Raw genomic sequence first — 19,936 nt, 5'->3', positions numbered from 1 at the left:
CATGATAAGAATAAAGAGAAATACAGACAATTTCTATGTACTGCTTCAATTTATTGAATTTCTTATTAATACATTTACATTTGGTCATTTAGCAGTTGCTTTTATTTAAAGCGACTTACAAGGAAATGTAAAAATACACTTGGTAAGGAGGTGAGTCAAACTAGCAACCTTGCAATTACTTAACGACTCCTTTATACAACTCCTTTACCCCCTGTACCACTATCACACTTGTCGTTTTATATACATACATATATATCCCCCATACACAGCCCCATACACAGCTTCTTGTCTTGCTCTCGCAGCGGTGGCGGTGTTGGATTTTGCCATGAGTATGGTCTTGTATTCCTCATAAGCGTTCATGATCATCTCCTGCTCGCCAGCAGAGAAAGTAGCCATTGTACCGTCAAAAAAATCAGGGTTTTGGTGATGCTCCCCCCTTTTGAAGTAGGACGGGCACGCGCAATTGCTCTGATAAGTGAAGTCTGGTTTGAAGTAACAACATCGTTTGAGCCAAGTCAGCCTTGGACGAACCGAGATAGCCTGTCTTCAATCATCGCGTTAATTTAAACTGGCTAATGGGACATTTGATCGACTTAACTGAAATACGTACGACAGACAGGGCTCTTGTGAGACAAGCAAACTGATTTTAACCAGAGGAAGCAGAGGCTGAAATAGAATCCGAAGAAGGGAAAGAAAGCATAAAAAGAAGACACAAACACACACGCATATACACATGCATAAACACAGACAACCACACACACGCACACACACACATAAACACATACATAAACACACACACACACACATGCAAACACACACACAAACACATGCATAAACACACACTCACAACACACGTATAAACACACACACATAAACACACACACACACGTTGGTTGCTGGTCTCTCTCCTCCCCCGCGTACGTCTCATCTCTGTGTGGTCTCTGTCCTCCACAGTTGCTAATGAGGACGGCGAGGGCAACAGTCGGCCCCTGGACCGATTTGCCCGTGAGTAACGCTGCACCCTCCCTCTGGGTCTGGGCCACATCCGGCCCAGAACTGGGTCAGCCTGTCTGTGTGTCTGTCTGTGCAACACAAACTTCTGCTAGTCTTAACAAGAACTGCATGTCCTTATTTGACATGTTTGGCTGTGAACTAAGAGATGGTTTTGCTTAATAAGATTCACGCGAATCCGAGGATATGACTTTACATGGCAACATTTCATTAGCATTTAGTAGAGCATTACAGTTTTTTTTCCATCATTTGCACACTTGGTCTCAATACCATGTACACTTTTTCACACAGTCTCTTCACTCTTCAACTCTTCACACAGTGGGCTTTACAGACGCACACCTCAGCATATCAGTTAACCTTAGGTGCAAAATGCACCACAAAACTTCATACTTCACCCAAAAGTGACTCATGCTGCCGTAACTGTAGCAAATGTTCTCTCTCTTCTTTGTCACTCAAAGACCAATGACCTAAAAAACACAGACAACTTGAAGCATTGCAAAATGCATATTTTATGTGCTGCTGTATCCTCTACTTTGGCACAGTTTAGTGTTGCATTGCATAAGAAAAGAAACATGTATACCTCGTACACAGAAAATATGTAATATAATATGAAGTACAGTAAATATTAAATTGAGCTATGCCTCAAGACAGCTCCATGCAAAATGTTCCGTGGTACACTATAGCACAAAAAAAGTATGCAGACAATTTTCTTCTCCAGTACAGTTAGTGAGACAACAACCCATGAGACTGCCACTAGAGGTGTCATGCAGCCCTCATGCTGATCCGTGGTGACATTTTTATAAACTGATTTACAGTAGCTACTACAACATTCTCACTTGCCTTGAATCTTTAGAAAAACCTTTAGCACATGTTATCCACCTAAAATCCTCTCTATATTACACAAATATTTCAAGGCAAGCTGTTGTCATGACACTAAGAACAAACTGCCCTGTTGGTTTGCCTTGTCACAATACTGTAGATACCAGTTTTGTGATGCAAGAAGCAGGTGTGATCAGTGGTACGATGGTTAGTGTTGTTGGCTAACAAGTAGCTGATCTGTGTTCTTTGGACATGTTTATTGTGGTTGACTTTTCGGGTCACTTTGTCTCATTGATAGCCCATGACTTTCATATGCAACAGTAATAGTGGGAAAATGTCTTCAGCAACACCTACATCTATATTTCTTCACATTTCAACAGATGCTGTACTGCACCACTGTTGAATAGTCTAGTTGGTAACAAAGCTGCAAACAAACAAAGCAAAGCAGGAAGCTGAATACATTTATGAATACATCAGCAGCCAGGCATCCATGAATTTTGGAAGAAGTGGTCATTGACTGCATTTTGTATCTAAGCAATTGAAAAGTATCCACAGTTTAGTTCACAGTCTACTAATATGCTGGATGTGTTAAGTGTTTTGAGAAAGTGTACATGGTATTGAACCAAGTGTGAAAATTATTGTAAAAACTGCAATTTAAATAAACAAACTATTAACTTTTGTTTTCACAAACCATAATTGATGATATATGCTGAAGTTTATGGAATATTCAAGTCAATAGTCAAACAATGAATGTATGCCTGTCTTGAGCAAACATTAATAAATTAAACAAAGTAATACATATAAAGTAATCATGTAATGCTTAGCACCGAAGATAATGCCCTGTTAAAATGAATACCTACATTTAATTTGAATTCAATTAAATTCAATCAAACTTTTATTTTACATTAAAATTAACAAATATAATCTCTCTTTCAGAACATTTGGTAATACCAAATTAAACCAACTGCATAAAAGTTTATATGAGAACCTTAACTCAGACACAGTAAAACAATAGTCAGCATGACTTGTTCAGTGTTATGTGTCATGTATAAAGGTTTTAGGTGGTTTTCATTTGAGTAAAATGTCTTGATGACATGGTCGAACCACAGGATGGCAGCAACGCAGTGTTTTTGATTAACTTGGTTTGGACTCTTTTTCAAGTTGTCGTAGAGGATACTAATGAGAGAGCCATTCATAAAAGCTTTATGTGTCAGGACAGCTGAACACCTCCAGGACAGGTGAAATCCATGCTTTGACATTCGATTCTCAACCTCTCCACCCCATCTAGGCTCGAAGTCCCAGAATGCTTTGTGGAATGCCATTACAGCTGGGATCGGGGTCAAGGACAAGGGGAGCGGGTCGAGCGTTGTCCCGGACGACCCACAGACACTGGAGGAGATCTTGGCTTGCGAGTTCCCCGAAGGTCCAGATGCCACAGAGAAGACGGCCACCAGGTGCAGCTTTGAACTTTCACTTATAAATGGCTGCAAGCGCTTCCTTCCATGTGTGTCTGTCTGTGTGTGCATGTGTATGTTTGTGTGTTTGTCTGTGTTTGTGTTTGTGTGTGTGTTTGTGTGTGTGTGTGTGTGTGTGTGTGTGTGTGTGTGTGTGTGTGTGTGTGTGTGTGTGTGTGTGTGTGTGTGTGTGTGTGTGTGTGTGTGTGTGTCTGTGTCTGTGTGTCTGTGTGTTTTTGTGTGTGTCTGTGTGAGAGAGAGAGAGTGTTTGTGTATCTCTGTGCGAGTGTATTCCTGTGTGTGTGTGACAGGGGTTCTAATGTAATTTGTTTTTCCTTGAAGGCTTGGCCTAGTTGTTGGTTGTCATGGGGCTGTGTGGTAACTTACCACACCATATTGTGGTTGCATCTTATTTCTTTAGATTTGGCAGTCATGTCACACGGTTGGCATTCGTACAGCATTATGTTGGATAAGCTCGCTCGCACACACACACACACACATACACACACACACACACACACACAAACACACACACACTGAACACACACACACACACACACACACACACACACACACACACACACATATGGGTGGACTGACAGCATATAGGGTTTACAGTTTTTTACGATCGGATACACACAATTTTGACTGCTTTGTTTTGCTTTTCAATCGCCTCACACAATAAGCACAACCACACACCCAATGAGCAAAAACATCAGATCCATTGCAAAATGAAACACTCTTGTAAAATCTATACACTCATTTAACAAAACCATATTTTGTTACCATATGAAACACACGCATTGCATATACTGAATTCTGTTTGTACCACTTACACACTTCTGTTATAAACCTAAAACACTTTTAGCAATACTACTTCTCAGTGATTAGAGTAGTGTAAGTGAAGTACACAGAGAAAGTGAAAATACACAATACAGTAAAAACACTACCCAAGACCAATGCTGATGAAAATATTATTTACGTAATTCTCTCCATATACCCAAATCAGTCAACATGTCAACATGGAGAATCACAACAAAACATGTCCTAGTTTTCATGCTACTTCAGTAGTGTGCATAACACTGTAAGCCCAGCAAATATCAGACAAAGGTGAAAAGATGTTTCCAATACAGGTTACAATTCCATTTACAGTAAAATGTACAGATTTGTCAGTGTCGCCAGTGTTGACTGAGAGACCTGATGGATATTACTGTATTGAAAATGGCATGGTCACCGATACAGTAATGTTTGCTTGAATTTCTCTGAGCCAGATAGCATTACGCATTTGCCAAAAGCATGTTTATGATCTCTATATCTTGTTCTTGCGTGAATATAGGCCTGTCCTCCTTTCAAGTTGTATTTGATTAATTTGGTCTTCTTCTTTGAGCACATTTTCCTGCCGCTACAAGTCTTCCTCTTCCTCTACTTCCACCTTGACCTCAGCCTCATGGCATGGCCTCGGCCTCTTCCTCCTTCTCCTCCTGTGGATTCCCCCTCTCACCCTCACTCTTCTTCTTTTGACTCATTCCATTTTGGTTGAAGACAGATTACAGTTACTCATCTGCTGCATTTCTATAGTGCTTAAACCTGTTTGTTGTGTCTACAATTAAGCAATTATGTGTTTGGGCACTTGATGGCTGTGTTTATTTGACCGGCTCATAGGTGTGGTAACTTGACAGAGTGTTTTGGAATTGCAAGGAAGTGACCTCTTGATATATGTCTGTGTCTAAAGCATAAAAGTGTGTTTAGTGCTTTGCAAATCACTTGTGTGTATGGTTTCGCAAAAAGTGTGATGTTTAAATGTGCTTATAGTTGTGCAGATCTGAGCCGTTGTTTTGCTCCTTGAGTGAAGGTTTTGATAATTGTGTTACACTTTTGATTTTAGTGTGTATCCGATTGTAAAAAACTGTAATAAGGTGCTGGGATTGATTGATGTTCCTTTATGGAGTGTTTATAGTGACCTTGCTGTTATTTGTGACCTGACAGTACTGGCTGCTGAGTTATTCTTCCAGTGGGTGACCTTTATTAACCCCACGGATAGCTGTAAACCTGGAGACCTTAACTGTCAGACATGATTCGTTCTCTCATGTGGTGGCACTTCATGAAACTGAATGGTGGAGGCACTTCAGCCTCAGTTTGAAGAGAAGAAGCCTAGAATGGGGGGAGCTGTGCTGCGAATGATTGCGTGGGCATCCCCTAACCACATTTGACCTGAGCGCACTGGGGCCATGGGGACCCGATGTTCAAGTCCCACCTCCGTTCATATCCCGATCCCAATCGCCAGTTCTGTCTCATTCCCTTCCTGACTCTAGTAATGCTAGTTCTTAACCTTAAAATACTGTCCAGTTTTGAACAGAAGTTGCAATCATTAACACTAACTAATGCTCTAGGCTATTAGTGTGTGGTAATGCTCAAGTAAATGTGATGTCCATGATTTGTTCAGCTCTTTCAATAAAATAAAATTATTTTAAATTCAATGCAATTCAGATTTAAATGGGAAAAAAACATGCACTTCAGCATGAAACAGCACTGTTTTTATTAGTGCATGGTTTGTCTGTATCAATAAATGAATGAGCGGATACTATGCTACATAAACATCACCAGCGTCACCAATTTGTCCATGTGTGAAACAGGCTGTGTGATCTACCTCCTATCTATCTGTCCACGATCATAAAGCACAGTTTATCCAAGTCTTTTCTTCTTATTTTCTCCCAATCCTCTAATCCTGTCCTAATCTGTTGACCTTCCTGAATGGTAGCCTCTCATAGACGGGCTGGTCTCACTGTCACCGCCTCAACCTCGTTTTTTTTAATGTTTCATCTGTCCCCAGGACTGGCTGGTTATTTGACGCATTTTCATCTGTCTTCGGGCTGTGCTGGGACTGTCTGTCAGCATGCAGTGAGAGAGAGAAAGTGGTGGGGGGAGAGAGAGAGAAAGTGGTGGGGAGAGAGAGATGTGAAGACATAGACAAAGATATATTGGTACTGATATTGACTGATAGAGTCAAAGGTTGCGAGACTGAGAGATGGATAAATATAGGGGAAGAGAGAGAGAAAGAAAGAGACAGAAAGAGAGATAAAGAGACAGATAAAGAGAATGAGAGCGCATGTGTTTGAGAGAGAGAGAGAGCACTCAGTTGAATCATACGACCTTTGCTTCTCATTTAGGAGATGTTTTCTTTTTTTGTCAGCCCAGCTTTTCCTATGATCAAGAGGCTCCCACATTGCTACTGATTGGCCAGCACTTTCAGTGGGCTCTGTGATGTCACAAAGGTCCTGGTGCTTCCTGTCTGTGTGGTGGTGGTAAAGAGCAAGGCTCCATTTCCTGAGCGTGGCTACAATGGGAGATAAAGAATAAAGAAATAAGAAATACAAGGAAATAAGCAATAAAAAAGGAAAGCATGACATTTTCTTTTCCATTGAAAGCCACTGTCTGTTTTATACAAGTGGATCGGTTTGACAGAGCTCTTATTCATTGATCTATGTATGTATTTATTTATTTATAATCATTTTTATTTTGATCTCAATACAATCGCTTTTATTAGAAGGAGAGCACACACACCCACACTTCTAGTGTCCCCTCTGGTCCATGGCTCTGGACTGTTTATACCCTTATTCACATATCCATTTCAGTGAGTGTGTAGGCTATTTAGGGGAACACAAAGAAGGTGTGGGTGTTTGAATGATGGACGGCTCTACTGAGAGGAGGTGATGGAATCCGCGTGATGCTGTCAATCATGTAAGAAACCCTGCAGGTCTGAGTTACAGGTCTTAAGGGAGCCGTAAGGCTTGCTTAATGATGACAGCATAATATGCTATGCTAAGCAGTGCTACCCCCAAGAGAATGATTCACCAGCCACCAGCATCAATTCTTAATGAAAATATACTGTATTGACATATTATTAATTATTATATGACAAACTATAAATGTAGGCAGCAAAACATAAAGTTAAACATAAAATGTTAAAAACATGGTAATATTTCTAATGTATCAGAGAGTCTGGTATGTGACATGATAATCATGGCAGAATCTGTCTCATGTATCAGATAGTCTGGTATGTGACATGATAATCATGGCAGAATCTGTCTCATGTATCAGATAGTCTGGTATGTGACATGATTATAATGACTAAATTTGTCTCATTTATCTGACAGTCCGGTATGTTACGTGATAATCATGACTGAAAAGGTCTCATGTATCAGATAGTCTGGTATGTGACGTGATAATCATGGATCTTGGCTCTCACTCGTTACGCTGGCAGTGTAGAGGCAGATGGCACTCGGCTGCTGTGGCAAGAGGCAAGTTGACAATCTCTGTTTTTAATACAGAGGCACGACCCCAGCAGATAAACCCACTGAGGGTATTAATGGGGACGGAGAGGGCAAACAGCAGCAGAGAGGGGCATGATGGGATAGCTTGGCTCTGTGTTTGTGCTTGTCTGCTTTTAGATATGAGGTTGAGCCATGACTATACATAGAAAAAAACCCACAGCACTCAGTTCTAATAAAACATGGCACTCCATGCTTTTTTATCTTCTAATGGGTCTACAAGGGTTTAACTGAGGGAGGTTTCCTTTGCACTTAATGTATTACATTATGGAAGCATGCTTGACATAGTATTGCATTTGATGTCTAAACAAAATAACATCTACGCACCATGGACATGCAACCAAACCCTGCCAAATCTTATGAAACTATAGAAGTATCCTATTAGAATCTGGTGTAATTTTCTATAGTCATATCTTATTTTTCCATCATTCACCCGGTTTCTTTCCTATTACGGTAGAGATTGTTATCTCTAGAAACCTGTGTATTTAAAATCACAGTGCAGTATTTTCACCTCCAGCTTGGTAACATTTCCTGTTTTTACACAGGACAATAGGCATCAACTCTTGGGACTATGAAGCATTTGATTATTTTGCCATTAAATATTTACCCTTGCAGCACGGAGACGTGTTGACTTGAAGGTAATTGCCACTGCAGTGGGTTTGAGAAGCCAACTACCCCCAGCCTGGGGTCACTGTGTCAGAAGCCACAGCTTGGCACCATTAGAGTAGTGCGTTTAATGCATTCTGTGTCATTAGAGAGGTGCTATCACGGATTTGTTGTGTGCTCATTAAAGCTTATTGGTTGGCTTTCATGCAGTGCAAGTTAATGAATGATATGTGTTGGGGACAAGGTGTGTTCAGAGCTTTCTCTTTAGCACACAGGCGTAATTGTGTGTGAGTGTGTGTGTGTGTGTGTGTGTGTGTGTGTGTGTGTAGACTGGTGCTGCTGTTTGTGCTCATTAGTCATCTAATGACTGATTACTTTATGGAGATAACAGAGAGGTTAGACGTGACAGGGGTGGTTAACAGAACGCACATTCCCACATGGACATGTACACTAATGACTACACAAACACACACACATACACAACACACACACACACATACACAACACACTATTTTTTTACCCACACACAAGCACACACACAAACAAACATCTCTCTCTCTCTCTCTGTCTCTCTCTTTCTCGCTCTGTCTCTCTCTCACACACACACACACAGACACACACACACATACACAAACACACAAACACACACACACACACAGACACACACACACACACACACACACACACACACACACACACACACACACACACACACACACACTCACCCACACCAAGGTATAAGAGTGATTTATCTCCTATTTAATTGGGTGACATACATTGAGATGAACTCTTAGTTTGATTAATGCCTAATTCTTATCCTCAGTAGCTTATGCTGTTCCCCTAACGCCACACTTTAAACATGCACAGACACACACACACACATTCAAACTCGATCCATATTCACTTGCTCAAAATATACACTCCTACACCGATCCAGCCACACACACACACACACACACACACACACACACACACACACACACACACACACACACACACACACACACACACACACTGTTTCATCCCTCTGGCACTGCAGACACAACATGATGTGGCATCACCTCAGGATGATTCTGCATTCATGTTTTTATTAATAGCAGAATCTCCCCCTGAGTCTGACCCCCATCCTGATGAGGTCATGGGTGCAACTTTGAACCCCTTCTTCCCCTATATGCTCTGGTGCTAATGAGGTCGCTTTAAGGGTTGTAGTTGTTTTTTTTGTGGAGGTTTTTTTTTTTTTATGAATAACCAAGGACCCATTCCTCAACATGATGAATTCAACAGCTAATGGAAATCATAACCCTCTCTCTCCTCTGCGTGTTCTAATCTAGCCTAAATATGAAATGCCTGCACGTCTGGAAATATAATCAGCAGTCATTTCAGCTGATTGGTGGTGGAAAAGTGGATCAAGTGGAAGCGATCATCATGAAAGAGGAACAAAGTGGAAATGCTGAGTTGTTTGTATTGTGGAAGATGCTGAGTGAAGTGTGTTTGTTAGTGTGTGACGTTGAAGTGAACTTTTGAGCTCAGCAGCCAATCAAAACACACCCCTCCCCTCCATGCTCCTGAAGCAACATGTTGATTGGCTTGATCTGACATATTGTCTTGGTCCCGTTGACAGACTCTGTGCAAATATCAGAGATATTTTGAGTAAACTCACAGAATATACAGCTAGAGGACTGTAAGGAGCAGTTCCTTGAATTTGACATAAAGTGCCGATTGTATTAGAAACGTGGACATTACCATTGATGATGTGCAGTGATTTGAGGGGTTTTGCGGCCACCAGCTGACCTTGAATTCCTAGTTGTGTTGCCCCCTGCAGCATCAATTGATCAACAGCCTTGAGTGAAAATCTAAATATTGATCCATCGTTAATTTTACAATCAATTTATCTGCTCTTTGTGACACAATGTGAGTGCTTTCAGTTGAAGCCATTTTGAATCTGTAAGAACAGCAGCCACACAATAGGTTGTTCAGATGCTCATTATTTCAATAACAGCCACATTTCTTTTGCTTGTGCATTGCTTTCGATAAAAGCATCTGCTAGATGAATGAATGTAAGTATACTTGCAGAATTTAGTATGCGAGAAATTACATTGTTGTTTTGCTGTGTTATTTGACAGTATCAGCAAATGTCTGCTTGATTACAGCAACAGTTTTTTTTTTTAATCAAGCCATCAAAACCTTTCCAGATACCATGACCTCACTGTGAGACCATGGAGTATATGTATCCCCTTTTAAGGGCATTTTTGATTACACCCCTTTCAGACAAGCATTACATTAAGAAGGAGAAAGAGAAAACCCTACTAACACACTGAATGGAATAGGTGGTGGTCATAAGGTTAATTTGTTGGCCCAAGATGTAAATTTAAGGCCCAGAGTCAATATCTATTGATGTCTAAAGGCCTGGGTCTGTGTTTTCATATCAGCAGTGGTGGGAGCGGTGATGGATGACACTGGCAGGTTTGTAAATGGAGTTAGAGGTCCAAACATGGCACAATCGGTGAACACACTGCATTGGTGGCAGTGTGCTCATTCATGTTTCTTTACATGATGTTGTCCACCAGATCTAGTATTCAGTTACATCGCCTCCTTTGGGGAAGGTGGGTAGGAACAGCCATCATTATGGCAGAGGGGCTGTTATAGCTGATTTTCCAGGATCCCAGTGATGAAGCTGTGCATGGATCACCCCCCCCCCCCCCCCCCCCACCACCCCTTTGATGAGCATGTGACATTTAATCAAAAGCCCCCCCCCCCCCCCCCCCCCCCCCCTCATCTCAGTGAAAGCACTTCAGAGAGGTGAGCAGATATTGTGTTTGCTCAGGGCATTTGGCCAACCAGGACTGCCACTGAGCAATGCAACCTCATCCCCACATGGCAGCTGGCGCAAAAGGGGCATCAGGCAAAGAAGACATTTGAAGGTGGAGTCCATGGTTGTTATGGTCGATGCTGCGCCAGCATATAGTGTTTGCCTTCTGCTCCTTCCATTTTTTCCCAACAATTTTTGGCAGATGATATCATATACCCACACTTCACCAATCCACATGAAACTTGGTATGGTTGTAGCCCCACATGTCTAAAACAGAGTGTAGGGTTTATGTCCCTAAGTGTATATTGCCCTTGGTGCTAGCGCTCCCTAAAGTGGGGTATGGTCAAAGCATTTTTTGGGCAATAACTCGAAACCGTTTGCTAAAAATAATGACATTTTTATGGCAATCTGGCGTCTAGGATGCGCAATACCCTGGCTCATTACAATTCATTTGTGGAGTGGTGCCATCTCTATCTTGTGATGTAGAGGTTTGAACTTGACACCCTCAATCACTAAAACCTTCTTTGGAAGAATGCCACATTTTGTGAAATTTGGATCATGGGGGCACTGCAATTAACACATATGAATATCTCATGAACTGCTTAAGATTAATACTCATATTGGGTGTGCTACATTTGTTCACATCCCCTAGTTCTATTTGGCTCGCTCAACAAAATGGCAGCCAAAGGGTCAGTCAAAACTCAGCAGCCAATACATACTTGTGTGAATGTCCAAATTTAAGGAACATTTGTAGGCTCGTTCATAATGATGTTCATAGAGAGTATTTACCCAATTTCAGACAACAAGCAACAACCTGTTTTCCTCTTGTCCTCTGGCATGGTTTCAAAATGAGTTTCACCTTCAATGCTTCAGTAAGGAACCCTTTAGTTGTGTCTTTAAAGCTGCAGTAGGGAACCCTTTTTGTCATATTTGCTAACAGTGTCTGTATGTCGTGACAGTGGTGCACGAGTCACATCATCTGTGCTCACCTGATCATCTGTGATCACCTGTGAGAAAAGCCTCCTCTGGCTCCACCTAGTGAACCTAATGCCACTTGCAAGAATCCACCACGACCAAATCAAAACAACCAATCAGAGCCAGGGGGAGTGTCATATTACGCACTACTATGCGGTACGGCTTAAAGAATACCTTACAATTTTCATTGAATTCATTGAAATTCTCTTCATGTTCCTCTAGCTCTAGACTTTGGGGTTTACACACACCCCTGGCTCAGAAAATGGGAAGTAAACAAAGTAGCTAAGATGGAGCTCTTTCAGCATCAACAATGTTGCTACGTTGATCACGTAGCTTCAGGACCGTGGAAGGCAGAGGTGTATTTTGATTGGCTGTTCGACCTTTAAGGCCTATAGCACATATAAGTGCCCCCCCCCCACACCAATCTCTCCCAGTCCTGTCCTGAGCCCATATACACATTAGATTGCATTTCATCACCTTGAACTGAAGCCTATGGAGAATCTGTGCCCTCTGTCCCCTGAAGTCTTCTCCAGAGAGATTTTCACATGCCTTTTCTCCCCAGACATATTACCAATTGATGATTACTGTGTTGCGTCCTCAATTTCTTCTCCCAGCCCTCCCAGCCTCCTCAAAGAAAGGGCAAGGAACCCCTGCCTGATGGAAAAAAAAGAGTAAGAATACGCTTCAAAGAAAAGAGAAACGGATGTAATATCCTGTGATTTATGACTTCCACAGATGCGCTCATATTCACTAAGCGATACCATTTCTGTCCCATGCTTTAACATTGACAGGCAGTGATCAGTATCGGCCTTTGCAGTCTTACTAGGTAGCTGGTTGTAGGCTAGGAAAGTCCCAGGTCAGATCCAGCGTTTGCGACTTACTGCACAGCAAAATAACCCTGAAGAGAAGCTTCCAGCTCTGCTTATTTATTAATGTCCATTTTTTTGCCTGATCCAAAAATTAAGTGGCAGAGTGTTGCTTATGTAATGCTTTTGTGGTGTTGATGTTGGCAGTGAGGAAGCCCTGATTCTCATTACTCATCGATGAAGAGCAGACTCATTTGCTTGCCAAGCGAGCACTGATTGCTCCTAATAGTGATCAATCAAGTCACTGGCTTGGATTAATAGAGTCCTGCGAGATAGATTTCCAATACTTGTGGATTAATATCCTTTAGATGGATTGAAGTATTTTGTGGGTTATTCTTTGTGTCACTGTGTGGAAAAATAAAAATAATTCACTTAAATAGAAGTTCAGAAATAAAAAAAATTGTATGCCTTTATTTGGATAGGTAAGTGAAGTTATGACAGGAAGGGAGGCGGAGAAGATGTAGGGAAAGGATTGGAAAATGACATCAGGCCAGACTTGTACCTGTGGGCAATGTAGCCCGTAAGTGGGGGGCTTTATCGGCTTGCAACACCGTACCCCTAGTCTGGGAAGTCCCGCCCCTCTTCTCCGGCCAATTTGATTTAGCCTCTGAAGGGGGTCTGGCAAACTTAGGATAGCAGTTCACTTCAAGATTTCCAGAATCCTTGGAGCCAATCACAAACTGGCTTTTGGCTACCTGGCGCGCCATTGGCGGATTTAAAATAACCACTTCTACCGTAACAAAAGCGAAACTTAAGAGAAAAGCACAGTAAACTATATACTGCTCTCGCGGCTGTCTTGGATGATTTCAAAGGCAAGTTTTCTTTGAAAATAGAACAGAAACCTGCTCTGGAACAATTCATACAGAAAAAATATGTGTTTGCTTTATTACCGATCGTTGTATCGTTGTATAGTATCGTTGGTCTGATTGGTTAAAGGCGTGTCCAATTACGTGAGTGAAGTGGACCTCCATTGAGGAGTTGGCCAGACTAACTGAGCAAATGAAATGCAGTGAAGGGGCGGGGAATTCCCAGACAACCGTACCCCCCGAATTTGAGACATTTTAATATAAATTCTAAGGCTGTGTGTGTGTGTGTTTCCTTGGATCTCTTCCTGTTCTCTTCTTAAATTAATCACCTTGAAAAATGTCCAAATATCATTGCATTACTGGTCAAACCGACCTCATGGTCGCGACAATTCACATTCCGGCAAAAGTACCATGAAAAGAACTCCATCACATACTTTGGAGGTAAGCTATAATTTATTAGTCATTCCTCTGATATTATGGGATGGTTGTTGCTGGCGCTCAGATCACATAGCCCACCACATGCTGACCTCTTTCTACGGATTCCTCGAGTGCTTCTCATCTGCCAGTCTCCGCCGTTTCTCTCTCAGAAAGGCCGCATTCTTCTGCTGCTATTTCTAGGGGGCTGTAATTTTCCCGTCCCAGGCAGTCAGGGAGTGATAACGTTTCTCAGCAACGGCATGGTTTGCATCAGCAAGGTCACAGTGCTCCACTCCAGTGTTCACGCCATGCTGAAATACACACTGGTTTTATTCTGTAAAGCACAGATGGATCTTAGGTAGCATGTAATAGTGGGTACAGTACGGGCAAGAAAAGCAGAATAAATAAGTTACTTCAGGCAATGATAATGATGCCCATCTACACCCCCAAAACAGGAAAAGTTTGGAAGGTATGTTAAATTGAAAAACTGAAAACAGTGATTTGTAAATTCTCTTTGACCAGTATTACATTGAAAACAATACAGCATATTGTGTGATGTTTTACCTCATGCACTTTATTGTTGTTTCAAGATAAACACAATCAAAATGAAATTTAGATTTTTGCATCATATTCAAAAAGAAGTTGGGACAGTAAATCATTTATCACTTTGTAATGTTGCCATTCCTTTTCACATCACTTAAAAGACGTTTAGGGATTGAAGACACCAAGTGAGGAAGCGTTTCAGGTGTTACTTTGTCCCATTCCTCCTGCAAACAAGTCTTAAGGTGTGCAACAGTACGGGGCCTTCATTGTTGCATTTTGCATTTCAAAATGTGCCATACATTCTCTATTCTGGACAAGTCAGGACTGCAGGCAGGCCAGTCCAGCACCAACACACCCTTCTTGCTCAGCCATACCTTTGAAATGTGTACAGAATGTGGTTTGGCATTGTCTTGTTGAAATATGCATGGGCTTCCCTGGTTAGGTCGTCATCTTGAAGGCAGCATATGTTGCTCTAAAAATCTCTATGTACTTTTCGGCATTAATAGTTTTATCACAGAAGTGTAAGTTACCTTTGCCAGGGGCACTGACACAACACCATACCATGACCCTGGCCTTTGGTCTTGTTGCAAGTAACAGTCTGGATGGTCATTTTATTCTTTGGTCCAGAGCACACGGCATCCATTTCTTCAAAAAAAGACCTGATATACTGATTCGTCCGACCACAATACACATTTTCACTGTGTGATGCTCAATCCCAGATGCCTCCGTGCCCAGAGAAGTCGACAGCGCTTCTGGACACGGTTAACATAAGGCTTCCTTTTGGTAGTTTGGTAGAGCAGAGTTTGAACAGGCATTTGTGGAAGTTAATACGTATTGTAGTGCTTGACAAAGGTTTGCCAAATGAATCCTGAGCCCATGTGGTTTAACACTTAGATGAATGACGGTTCTTGATGCAGTGACGTCTGAGGGATTGGAGATCATGGTTATTCAGCTTAGGCTTGCCCCCCTTCCCTTTACGCACTGGAATTTCTCCAGATTCCTAGCCATTTTCAACTGAATGACTGGAATGGACATACATACATACATACATACATACATACATACATACATACATACATACATACATACATACATACATACATACATACATACATACATATGCACTCACGGACACACACACACACACACACACCCACTCTCACCATACTCGTCTGAAAATGGATATGCTAAATTCTTCTTCTTTTTCTGTCTGCAATCTAGGCAATCTCTATCTATGTATTTGTGAGGGAGTCAAGCGAGACGCAATGTCAACAGCAGAAATGATTTAAGCCTTGCTGAATTTCGTTCGGGTGTAACATTATTTAACCTTATCAGCAAGGGAGCTTTGAACGTAATAAAATAATGCGTTTGTCAATAACGTGACATTCTAAAATACCAGGTTCTGTTTGATGGACCCATATATTCTTTAGAATGTCCATTCTACAACATTCTAAACACACCGGTGTGATGGTACCTGGTACCTGCTGAAGGGTTAGACATTTGACTCATTTGATTTGTGGTTTGTGAGTTGGATGTGTGTGTGTGCATCTGTGCGCGCACTCATCCATGCACGCGTGCACACGTTTTATGTGTGTGTGTGTGTGTGTGTGTGTGTCTCTCATGGATAGGTTCTGTGTGTCTGTGCCTAGAGGCTGTTTACAAACTGTCTGTGCACTTTGGGAAGCATGAGGTTTGTTGTGGATGAGCAAGCTACCTAAATGCTTTTAATTATGATTCCTCATCTGCTTACCTCTTTTGAAAGCTATGATTGCCCTACATGTCACTATCAGTACACACAAACACACACACACACACACACACACACACACACACACACACACACATAAACACATGCACACACACACGCACACGTACACACTCTCTCTCACATCCACAATAGCCACACATACACACGATAAGCACACTTACACACAATACCACCATCTTAAAAGCAGATTGTGCGGGCAGGTGAGATGCAGGGGGAGGGTGGCCTTTGAAGGGTTCAGTAGCATAGTGGAGCTCCATCCATCCAGACTTCCTCCCCCCTCTCTGTCACTCTCTCGCAGTGGGCCCCATCTCCTTAGATGAAAGCTAGCGGAGTAGGGGCCAGCCTTTGAGAGACCTCCCTGGCATTATCCTTTCCCTCTATATCCCCTTCCTTCCTTCCTGCATCAGATAATTGAAAGCTGCACCCCCTCCATCACCATCACCTGCACCCCCCACTATCCTCCATCAATGCTGCTGAGGGCTGAGTCGAAAGGGCTGAGTCAACTGCAATGACGCACTGCCATACCGCCGCACAAACAGTTGAGATCCACTTCCTGCTGACCTTAATTTCCCAGTTTTTAAGGTTAACAGAGAACAAAGGCAAGAGGCAACAGAGGCAAGGAGCGGCAGACTTAAAACAAAAAGTCACGCAGATTCAGGCGAACGTGTTAGACGCCAATGTAAAAGGAGTGCTTTCTCCTTGTCTGCGTTGTCTTGTGTATATGGTAAAAAACGTGACGCCACATCCAGTCCTTGGTCTTTCTCCTTGTCTGCGTTGTCTTGTGTACTGTAGATGGTTAATGACGCGAGGCCACATCCAGTCCTGAGTCTTGCTGCATTAATTGCTTTGACAGTAAAAATAACGAAACAAAAGTCAGAAAAGGAAGTGGGCAGGCCGTGTCATAGCTCCTCTGCCGCGCGGAGGAGGCAAAGAAGGAGGTAGTGTGAGAAGTTAAAGGACCCTAGTGTGGGATCCCTAGCCAGGCCTCTGTAGAATAAAATTGCCCGCAGTTGCTGATAGTGCTTTGTGTTTATTTTTTCCTTTATCTCTTTTCTCTGTTCTCCCTGGTGTACATGACAGTCTTCTCTCAGTGGTCTACACTCATACCACAGGCTAAACTGTCTCTACATCTTGAATGCTGGATGCATCTGTGGCGTCACCGCCACTGCCAATACTACTTCTAGAGGACAGGCCGGCGATAAAAGAGTGCATATTTTGTAAGAAGAGGTTATTAACAAGACATACATAACATAACATAACATAGAATCAGGAACCTTAATCTAAATTTTGTCTTGGTTGGCATCCAGTGCTTTCAGTCTCTGATAGTAGAGTGAAAATGCATTAAAGAGGATGGTTATGGGAAGGGCAACCACAATGAGTCCAAAATCAGACAAACATTGAACAAGCATGGTGTGCCTGGCAGGATAGCAAGGAGGAAGCCACTACTATCCAAGAAGAACATTGCTGCCCGTCCAAAGTTTGCTAAAGATGACGTGGATGAGCCAGAAGGTTTTTGGACAAGTGTCCTGATGATGGAGTGAAAAATAGAACTTTTTGTTCTAGAAGCAATATATTTGGCGAAAAACAAACACTGCATTCCGACATAAGAACCCCATCCCAACCGTGAAGAATGGTGGTGGCAGTATCTTGGTTTGGGGCTGCCCTGCTGCCTCGGGACCAGGACGGCTTGCCATCATTGATGGAACTATGAATTCTGGATTGTACCAGCAAATACTACAGCAGAATGTCGGGCTATCCGTTTGTGAACTGACGCTTAACAGAAGATGGGTCATTCAGCAAGACAACGACCCTAAAGACACATGTAAGTCTACCAAAGAATGGTTAAAGAATGAGTCAAAGTCTAGACCTTAATAATATAGAAATGTTGTGGAAAGACCTCATGCATGAAAGCCCACAAACATCCATGAGTTGAAGCAGTTTTGTAATTCCTCCAAGCCAATGTACAGTTACAGAAAACGTTGAGGTTATTGCTGCTCAGGGAGGTCACACCAGGTACTGAAAGCAAGGGTTCACATGCTTTTTCCAAAAAGGCATTAAATGTCGGATTTTGCTAAATAAATTAATTATAAAAGTAGAATGTTTTCTGTGTTACTGCTTCCACTTATTTAGTTTTAGGACTTACATGAAGATATCATCACATTTTAGATCAAATTAATGCAGATATACAGAACATGCTTAAGGGTTCAGAAACCTTCTAGCACCACTGTTTGCAGATATTAAACTGTTCAACTGCCTCTTGGCCTTTCCCCTGGGTGGTAGAGCCTCAATCGTGATCCCCAGAGTGCGGTTCAGTCTCTCTGCTTGACCATTCCCCATGGGGTGATGTGGCGTGGGGTGAGATTTCTCAGGAGCAGCTCTGTGATTAAAAAGCTCTCAGAGTTCACCCATTGATCAGAATGTAAACATGCAGTAAAACCATACACACAGAAGAAATGACTCTGAAGAACCTGAGCTACAGACTAGCAGACTGATGGGGGCAGGAATAGGCACACGCCTGCTTAGTAAAGTGGTCAGTCACCACTAAGACATCAGCAAATCTTCTGTCATGAAAGCCACTTGGTGTTCCCCAAATTCAGAAAGCTCAGATGACAGAAGCAATTTGTCCAGAATTAAATAAACCTGCAAGCTTTCTGCCTCTTTAAGCAGATCAGCGTGAGGAGACCTAGTCGAGCGTATCATAATTCTGGATTCTGCCACCACATTTTTAGGACCTGGAATAACGAAGGTGTCGAAGGTGCCAATTTAGCCACACAGTAATGCTTACAAAGCGTCAATCTTTGGCTTTGTCAAGATATACATTAGCCCGTTACAGCAGACTGTGGCCGTTAAGGTGATTGATTGAAATCAGCCCACACAGATTAACCATCTGCTGATGCTTTGGCATCCATTCAGAGAAGTCTGATTCCTTTATTGGTGAATGCCTGACCACCCCTGCCTGTGACATTTATGATTCATTAATTCGATTTATTAGTTGTTTCTATTTTAATGTTGTGTCAATGAATGATGTGCTGCTATGGATATTAAACTGAATGGTGAAATACAATTTTGTGATAATTAAAAAGCAAATGTTTCGGTAAAGTAAAACCTCACAAAGCACAACACAATGCAGGCCACATTATTAGATGACTTTTTCTACTTTTACGACGTGAGGCTGTGGGTTTATCTTCACTGCTTTCTTTTTGTTCTTCCTGCATGCACCGTTCCTCTTTGGTTTACCCTTGGGGCTCACTGTGTATTGGGTTTCTTCCGGTGAAAACATTAAATGCTGTTCCTCAGTCACCGTGGTGATGCATTGCAAAACATTATCTGGGAATTGTGAGCTTTGTCAGCAGTTTTGAGATCGCTGGAGCCATCACAGTTGAATTTTTTCATTTATTTTTTGCACAGGGATCATGAATAAGGCAGTGATTTACAAAATGAAACACAGTAAGGCAACCTGTTTTTGAAAAAGGGGCTATGCCAAAATGCAGGAGTGACTGTGAAAAGGAAGGGCCATTAGGAGCCAAGCTCTCA

General features: G+C 42.1%; 1 protein-coding gene across 1 annotated transcript in view; it reads left to right on the top strand.

The window, feature by feature from the left end:
- The window catches only part of pde1cb (phosphodiesterase 1C, calmodulin-dependent b), a gene marked incomplete at both ends in the record, with an annotated part of 75,152 nt that overhangs the window by 9,973 nt on the left and 45,243 nt on the right, over positions 1-19,936 (top strand). Inside the window, 2 exons of the mRNA XM_080836174.1 lie at positions 955-1,005; positions 3,119-3,284. Coding sequence (XP_080692300.1) covers positions 955-1,005; positions 3,119-3,284 — 217 coding nt within the window. The remainder of the gene's footprint in view (positions 1-954; positions 1,006-3,118; positions 3,285-19,936) is intronic.

The sequence above is a fragment of the Sprattus sprattus genome, assembly GCF_963457725.1.
Source record: "Sprattus sprattus genome assembly, chromosome: 4".
Classification (NCBI taxonomy): domain Eukaryota; kingdom Metazoa; phylum Chordata; class Actinopteri; order Clupeiformes; family Clupeidae; genus Sprattus; species Sprattus sprattus.
The sequence above is the reverse complement of the archived record's forward strand: the minus strand, read 5'-3'. Positions and strand labels throughout refer to the sequence as shown.